Consider the following 9,516-nt stretch of genomic DNA (forward strand, 5'->3'; position numbering starts at 1 on the left):
GCCGTTCCGAAGATACGGGGCAAAAAGTGCCTAAAACGGTAACTCAGTTTTTAAGAGAACGGAGCGTCCGATTTAAATAATTCAAAAAACATTTTACTTGTATTGACAAGATGAAAAATCGATAAAATTTTCATAAAGGTAGGTCTAGCGGTTTCGGAGATATGGAGGAAAAAGTAAAAAAATTAGCCATTTGGCGGTCAAAAATAATCATTAGACATATGCACATCAAATTATCAGATATTTTATAGAGATTTTAATAATAAGTATACATTTTGTTAACATTCCTATGGGTTCCGTACCAATGCTTATGCGTTAGACAGCGACGCGGCGCTTACGCGCTTTATATTTTTTCCATATGCAGTTAAATCAGTACGATTGCTTTGAAAAAAAAGTTCAGATCTTCCACAATATGTCAAAATAAAGAAAAAAATATTTTTTTTCAAAAAAAAAAATTAAATTTTTTTTTCAAAAAAAAAATTAAAAAAAAAAAATTTTTTTTCAAAAAAGTAATTTTTTGTCCATATATATAATTTCTCAAAAATCTTATTTTTTCAAAGTACATTTTTTTCAAAAATGTTAATCGTTTTTAAAAAATTAATAATTTTTGGTACGGGAAGTTCCAGCAATATGCCTTAAGGCACGATGCCTTAATTACCTTAAGACAGAATTCCACTTACAGCTAGTTTAACTTTATTTTATATAAGTTCATTACAAAACGATACATTTCTTACTTGCCAGTATACTTTTTACTTTTTCGATATATTGAAGATGTTTATTCCGTTACTTTTCGACTTCTGAAATATAAAAAAACTAAAAAAACATTTAGCTTTTGTAAATGAAATTTTATATAAAGCAGTTATACCAACTTGCTTGAAGAAATGTTACAATAATCCAGTTGAAGTTAATTGTGTAATATGTTTGATTACGCAATTTAGTAATTTTAACTTTTGAAGCAAATCTTATCAGCGTGTTAAGGTTTGAGTCTTAGGGCTGCAGGAACTGCATTTTTCCTCCGTTTTTTCAACGTTCAACTATTTTATTCATGTTGTTCATATCATATATATATGTTATGCAGATTAGTAAAAATAAAGCAATATTGGCGATAGATACTGTTATGCAAGGTTTTTGCGCAAAAATAAACGAGGAAGCAATTGAAAACCTCCTCTCCGATATGCGAGAAATGAGTGCAAGGCGTCTTGCTAGTGGTTTATTGCAGTCATTCTAGAATGCACTTTAAATTTCATTTTCGATTATCCCGAACAAGAAAGGAAAGTGTAACAGACCCATGAAGCTTAATCTTTTGGATTTAAATTGCATAGAATAAGATCTATAAAGTTGAAACATGACCCATAGTACTGTTTATCCAAATCTACGAATCCAATGTATAACTAATTATATCAGAGAATTTGAATTCTGAATTCTTTCTTTCCCAACTGTTGGTGAGCAGTTTCATTATTGAAAACTAACTATAGCCGGAAGGCCTCTTCCGCGCGAAATTTTCTTCAAAGGAAATAATAAAATGTGAAAAGAAAGAAATGGACCTCCTGGTTCGTTCTATCGTTGAAAAAAGCTCAAGACTAGCATAAAACACAACTTTATGGCATCGTAAATTTTATTGGAAATTATGTTTAGGCGCGAATAGATATATAAAAATATTCCCAGCAACATTATTCTTACGAAATTAATACACGCATACGTGCATTGCATATGTGATGTATTTGTCTTGTAATTAAAGTGTACGAAATTTCAAGAAACAAATTTGTCTTTCTACGAAATGCCATATAATAAAAGATTTCCATTATTTCATTATTGGCGTCATTATTATTTTTATCAGATTTTTTATTACTCGGATTTAAATTATTCATAAACCTGCATTCGTATGCATTTTATGAAGACACATGACTATAATATGCATGTAAGTTATCACGCTAACCCGTACCCAGATTTCTGCATTATTCTTTCAAGACAAGATTGTTTAGAAATTGTGAGAACTGTTTCACGTTTTACTTCATATTTAATAAATATATTTCTATTGTAAGTTAATCACTTTGTGTTGTTCACTAATAATTATTTACAATTGCATGGGCCTAATTAAAAGTATTAATAAATCATATTTATTTTCATTGTTATTTATTCGATTCATTATTTTAATGGACATGTGATTTGTTATTGTATTAAGAGCAACGTGAAAGGAGATATGGGGAGCGGATTTATGTATACTTTATGTAAATACCTATGGAAATAATTTAATATTTATTTTTTGAGTAACATATTTCTATATTTTATGCCAGCAGAATTATACAGGGTGTCCCAGAAGAGATCACAACTGTCATGAACAAAATATCTCACCTAGTTTGAGAATTATGAGCTTTTAAGTGCAACCTAGAGCTTTGGTGAAAATGTGACCAGTTTTTGGTCATTGTGGTTAATTTTTATTAAATTTGTTCATTAAGCCATGACTCCATATTTGTAAATATCATTTCCAGGATCACAGTCAAAAATAATAACACAATTGCCCCAAGTTATTAAGAAGTAAGACTTTTTGTTGAACTATAAATTTAAAATTTTCAAAATAGATCAACTTTGAGAGGTCTCCTCTCAAGTCAATATTTTTTACTGTTGTTCTAGAAATATTATTTACGAATACAGACCCAAAGCTTGAATGAACCAAATTAATAAAAACCAACCACAATAACCGAAAAATGGTCACATTTTTACCGAAGCTTTAAGTTGCACTTGAAAGTTCATTCTTTTCAAATTTGGTGAAATTATTTTTTTCTGATTTTCTTCATGACAGTCGACTCGTGAATATGATTTCGCCTTGGCGTTGTATTCTGGGACTCTTTGTATATATTGCCCTGTCTCGCAGAATTTTAACAAGGTTCAAATAACAAATAATTTTCAATCCATTAGTCGAAATAATTAAATGTAAGTTCATGTAATAATTCTTACATTTCTCTCTCGCTCTCTGATCTCTTTGTGCAATCGCTATTTTAAATCGCGGAATTATATAACAACTAATTTATTATTTTACAATGAGCACGTAATCGTATGTATCACATATTCGTTTCATTAATTTAATTTAATTCTATTTTATTTTCTACTGTCATTGTGCTTTTGTTATGTTATGACAATCGCTTCCATGTTACTATGTGACGAATAGGTTTATTGTATAAAATAAATAAATTTTTATACTTATAAATAAAATATCACGACTTATATTTTAGTAACCGTACGTAACTGCTTTTAAGAACTTCCAATCGTTTCGTTATATTATTGCTGTTATTTTATTATTTTTTGCATTAAAATTACATACTAAACGATTCCAATGTATTAAGAATCTCCGTAAATATTAATTGACCGAATGAAAGCTAAAACACAGCTTGTAATGATGGGGTATAAATTTTCTTAAATGTGGCATGCAATTACATGTTCTTGGAGGTATTTATGAGCCGACAGCTAATTAGCGCTACATGCAGCTTCGATAAATAATTTATTGAAAGAAATAATGCATAATTGTATTAAGAATTTTTGCAATACCTGATATTTTTATAAAATTTAATGTAATGTAATGTAAAATCTTCAAGTGTCCATTACAACATTTACGCAGAGCATAAAATTATTTCCTACACTGAACATCATGCTCGAATAGACAAAAACTTGAGCAAAATCCGTCAAGTACAATCAGCTTATGAAAATAGTCCTTCATGGCACTGGTCAACGGCTATAATTACAATATTAATAATAATTGTGATGATGATGATAAGTATAATTCCAGCGATGATTATAGTGATACCGCCATTTGCGTTTTGTTGGCCTTTTTATTCACTTAACGTTTTTTAAGCCTGCATTTCTTTTGCGGTACGCCGCGGATTTCTCATGATGTTCATTAAGTAAAAGAATTATGATTTTTTTTTGAAATTTGGAATAGAGTAACAAATAGATTTTGTAACCATTAGTATCTTTTTTTATTAAGCAATTATTATTAAACAATCAGAAATTACAAAAAAAAAATCTATAAGCTAAATAAACATTTCTACAGTAAGTGTATGTCTTATGGTAAGAAAACAATCTGATGATTTCAAAATTATATTCTAACTCTACTCTTTTTTGGGTTATCTCGAACTTTTTTCTTCAGATAGTATATCATCATCTAATTTTCATTAGATAGTAGATGAACATGGATTTGTAGCGTACAAAGGTGATTTGCGAATGGCCCTTAACGATCGAGTTTTTTTTCGAAAAAAGTGATCTAAAAGAGCAGGTTTTTTTATTTCGGATTTTGAAAGCTTAAGTGATGTAATATATGTTTCTGATACGATTTTTCATTTCATTTTAATTTTTTTGTATAAAATTAGCAAAATGCATCGTAATATTGAATACCGTTTTGACGGTTTTCAATACCTTTATTGTTAACCACTTCTTATACAATATCAATCACTAATGGAAAATTTTGTTATTAACTTATTAATTTTAATACTATTTATTTATCTGAAAGAAATATAAAAAATAATTTAAAAAATAATCTAAAAAAATAAGAAAACTGAAGTAAATTGACATTTTGGTGTAATATATTTTTTATACTAATACATCTAAAGGCACAAAACATATAACAAGGTAAAATAAATAATTAGATTATAATAATAATAAAGAATTAATAATTTGTTTTTGTGTGGTAAATTTCGAAGCATTCCTCCAAACATAAGCCTACTTCACATTCGGCGCACCAGTATCGACTCTCTTTCCGGACACGTTTTCCGGAGTCGTCCCGCTTCGAACAGCAAACAGCACACCTTTTTGTAGGTCTGCTTTTACTACCCACCGCCGGTATAGTTTTTAGAAAATGACGTTCTGTCAATCTTAGCGGATTAGGGGTGTTGCTTGGCCGACCACCTTTTGCAGAAAAAATTCCAACACTATATTTTTCTATATATTCTTCTATTAGTTTTATTCTAAATTCAAGATGTGTCATGCTACCTCCTTTTTTTCTGTAGAGCACATATGCGTTGTATTCAGAGAGTTCCATGAGATGGAAAAACATTTTTTTATAATATTTTTTTCCTCTTTTTCTTGGAAGGGGATAACTCGACAAATGTTGATCGACGCGATCAACACCTCCCATCGTAAAATTATAATCAACACTCACTTTAGGTTTCATTTTTATGATGCCTCTCTTTTCTATTTCCACCTGATCTGCACCGTGTATTGTAGAAAGGAAGTACACATCCCTTTTGTCTTTCCATCTCATGGCCATCAATCTCTCCTTTCTAAAAGATCTTACGTATCCTGGATTCACTTTTTTTGGATTTTTTATATTAATTGGTAAACCTTTTCTATTAGATCTCACTGTTCCATATGCATCTGTTTTGAAAACCGATAACAATTTGAATAGTTCCACAGAACTATAAAAATTATCGATAGTGAGGCAGTATCCCTTATTTATCAATGGCTTCATCAAACTCATAACGATTTGAGATGATATTGGCAAATTTGGGAACTCACTATCGATAATTGTCCCTTTTCCCGTATATATCATCATAGACCATATATACCCAGTTTTCGATTCGCACAAGAAGTAACTTTTGATGCCAAATCTTGCACGTTTCATGGGCATATATTGTTTCCAGCTTAGTGCTCCTTTATACAACATTAGGCTTTCGTCAATTGTAATTTCCCTTTGAAGGGTATAAGCAGTTTTAAATTTTTATTCAGAAAATCATATACAGGCCAAATTTTATTCAGTTTCGGATAAGGATGTAAATCAGAATTATAGGTTTCATTATTCATAAAATGTAAATACTTTTTGATCAATTTGAACCGCCTATTGGACATTACTTTGGAAAAAAATGGAGTGGCAATAATAGGGTTTTTCGACCAATACATATTTTCATCTGGCTTGTATACGATACTCATATTTAACACTATTGCAAAAAATATTCGCATTTCTGCTGCTGTGACATTCCAATCCATTACAGCACCAGACGTTGAAGGCTCCGTTCTCTGTTCTTGTATAAAATATACATCTGTTTCTTCAACAATTTTTCCAACCAATTCGTCGTCAAAAAAATAATTAAAAAATTGCAGAGGTGTTGTTAGCAATGCAACATCTTCATTTATGGAAGAATTTCCCATGAATTCAAAAGGAGTTTGTGGCTGTGGAGTATTTGTACTTATATCAATTTCAGTCCAACCATCAAATTCAATTTCATCATCAAAGTCTAACTCTCTTTCAGATTCCAAACTAATAATCGTTGATGTAGAACTGCAGTCTGAACAATCTAAATCCATCTTCTCAAAATTATGATTTCTTGATAATAAAAAAATTATATTATATATTGGCACATAAATTTTAAGGATAAATTGAAATAATTGGGATTCATACTTACCAATTTCTGCGAAATAAAAGCAAATTTAACAAAATATAATTATAACAAAAGTACGTGTGATAGCTACGGAAGTTAAAATCAGAATATATAAATCCTTACCTAATTAGAGATAAAACCCTCGACAGTAATCATTGATTGATTCCCATTATAAATAAGACAATCTTATAACAATAACATGTTCCTTGATGGATATTTAGACATGCGTTTTTAAGAGTTCATTAATCATCCCAAAAGTCGTTAAAGTTTATTTTCTTATATATACAACTGATAATTCAACTGTTATTATCATATCTAAACTAAACATATCCAAATATATAGTCATCGTAGGCTTTTTATCGCATAACACTTAAACAAAAGTTTTGGCGAGCAGCGCTCGGGATAGCCCGGTACGGTACGCAAAGAGTGCGCGAGCAGTGCTCGTGCGTACCCGTTAAGTGGTTAAAATTACAGTTTGTGTCCTTTGGATACTATCAATTTTTATAATTAAACCACTTCTCATATTTCTCTCATCTCTCATCTATAATATTTTAAGGTATTCAGTTTCACTATCAACAATTTCACTATGCGAAGTTTCATCAACATCCCAAAAAGGAAAACCATAGGTTTCCTTGTAAGTTTGATGCATATTCCCAGAGATTAATACCTCATATGAAAATATTTTTATTGTTGCATTAAACGAAGTGGTATATAAACATATATTATTTAAAAAAAAACGATATTAAATTATGATTATCCAATCAAATAATTATTGTCCAATCTCGCTATTTATTATCCATTTTATGAAAGGTTGAGTTGAATATTAGTCATATGCGTGTTTTGTAGATTTTCTTCGAGGTAGCCGAAAGAAAGCCTTGAATCGTCGTCATACCATTCCACTCGCTTCTTTATGGTCCGTTGATTTTCGCCGTAGGCTTTATTTTAATAAGACTATAAAGTTACCAATTTTCTTGTCGGCATACAGAAAAATACAAGTTTTTATCTACGTACCACATTTAAATTGGAGTATTATATGACTTCGATAAATTGTAAAAAATTTAATAAAAATTAATCGCGGTGCTAAATGTGGATGTTTGTGATTACTCTATTTTATACTAGTAGTATTTCTGAGTTATTATTTAAAACTCTTGATTTTATTAATAAAGCTCTCTTCATGATGTGACGGATACTGTAATAAAATACTGTAATAAAATATGTTCTGCAATATCATAAATTACAATGCATAGACTCATTTCCTCGCACGAACATTATTTAACGAATGCAAACAACATCACGTAGATACCACATAGCGTTATCCAGACATCTCATCTCTATGTTTATTAATGTTTATTAAAAAGACACTTTGTTTTTATTTCATTGAAGGAATATTTCTAATCACATTCATGTTCAATGTATCGGAACGCGTGCCAATACTTTCATCATGCCAAGAATATTAAGTGGAAATATTCTTATCGTGTGGACCTGATCAAATTTGAAAGGAAAATGGATTGTTTAATATTGGGCAATAATGCCAGAAAGTATTCATTATGTATTATTATTTAAAATTTCAGATAGGAGTGGACCCTTGGGATATATTATTATAATGCATTTAGATTTTAATAAAGCACTGCTAATGGTAAATGCGATTCAATTTTATGGCCGCTGATAAATTGGACTAGTAATAGTTTGAAGTTTAGAAGGAGTTGGTAAAAGAAGTCGATAAACTGGGATTTTTTTGAGATAAACTGGCCTCTTTTTATTTTACTTAGTTTTATTTTACCGTTGCCTTGCCGTCTGTTTTTTCATAATTTAACAATTTTCAATTGACCTTAACTTCTTAATTTTTAATTGACCTTAAAATTTCAAATTAATTAATTAATTCTTAAGATTTCAAATCAATCTTATCACCATGCGAACTATCATCACAATCCCAAGCGAGAGTCTTTGAGTCTTTGAGGTCTTTTTTGTTAGTTGAAGATTTATGATGTATTAGATTGTGGCAACTAAAATGTAACTAAAATTCTTTTTGTTGTTGGATAGCGGACAATTCAACTGTTAACCTGTAAAAAAGTTTTTTTTGCTCCATTGGTTATTTTCCTTTCGGCATTCGTTGAAATGGTTGAGATGGATAGTCAAATTTGTCATATTTTGCTTTTTTGTTGCCCAATGATCTGGTCATCCAAATGAAGTCATCCAGATTTCAAAGTAATTGTTAACTTTCTCTCTTACCACCCACCTGAGTGATTGATTCTACATTGAACAATTAACAAAATTAAACAACGCAATTTGGCCACTCCAACATTATTGAAGCTCATTTGGGATGTTCTAATTAGCAGTACTACTTATTTAGTTGTTTATTTATGTTTTTATTGTGCTTAGTTTATTAGTTATGTCTTTTTTATTTGTTGTTATAATTCACAATTTATACTCATTTACCTCATAGATCATTTATATATAATCACAAAATTTAAATTTAATATATCAAAAATTGAAAAGGCTTACTACTGGGTAACCTTTTAGATCTAATGTTTAATATTTCATATATCATCAAAATTACTGAATGTCTTTCTTTTTGTAAAGCCAGATTGTAATTCAATAAAGAGAATAAAAAAAAACTGGGATGTTTTGCCACATCCACTATATAATCCTGACCTTACACCATCAGATTACTTCTAGTTTCGATCCTTACAGAACTTCTTGAATTTAAAAAAAAAACAATAATCATGATGGTGGCAAATTGTACCTAATTCGCTTTTCTGCTAATAAAAAATCAGAAGTTTATGAAATTGGGATAATGATGCTGTTTGAAAGATCACAAAATGTCAGTGATCAAAATGAATAATGCATTTCAGAATAAGGTTATTCAGTTTCATGAAAAAAATCCCTGACTTTTTAACCAAAATCCGCACTTACTTAGTTGCCAACCTAATAATGTTATTAAAATTTATGAACAACTAGGCTCATAGGTATTATTATCTAGGCTCATAAGTAAATTGAAATTTTTGGCAGATGACAGTTTTCATTTGATTTTAATGCCAAGCAATGCCTCATGTGAAACAATGACATGTGTTTTTTTGTAATTTTTTGCATTTGCAACTGTTGGCAAGTAGAATGCCGTTTAGGTTCTCTCCTGATGCAAACAATATTTGAATGT

At 29.9% G+C, this 9,516-nt stretch overlaps 2 protein-coding genes across 2 annotated transcripts; both read right to left on the minus strand.

Annotated features, from left to right (window-relative positions):
- Positions 1-4,654: 4,654 nt before the first annotated feature.
- LOC113365853 (piggyBac transposable element-derived protein 4-like) lies at positions 4,655-5,464 on the minus strand. The gene has a single exon (XM_026607397.1). The coding sequence runs from the start codon at positions 5,462-5,464 to the stop codon at positions 4,655-4,657; it is 810 nt and encodes a 269-aa protein (XP_026463182.1).
- A 185-nt stretch (positions 5,465-5,649) lies between these two features.
- LOC113365860 (piggyBac transposable element-derived protein 4-like) lies at positions 5,650-6,288 on the minus strand. The gene has a single exon (XM_026607403.1). The coding sequence runs from the start codon at positions 6,286-6,288 to the stop codon at positions 5,650-5,652; it is 639 nt and encodes a 212-aa protein (XP_026463188.1).
- Positions 6,289-9,516: the final 3,228 nt, after the last annotated feature.

This window comes from Ctenocephalides felis, unplaced genomic scaffold (assembly GCF_003426905.1).
Source record: "Ctenocephalides felis isolate EL2017-DRISC unplaced genomic scaffold, ASM342690v1 CF-g0.4_SCAFFOLD_01170, whole genome shotgun sequence".
In the NCBI taxonomy this organism is placed as follows: domain Eukaryota; kingdom Metazoa; phylum Arthropoda; class Insecta; order Siphonaptera; family Pulicidae; genus Ctenocephalides; species Ctenocephalides felis.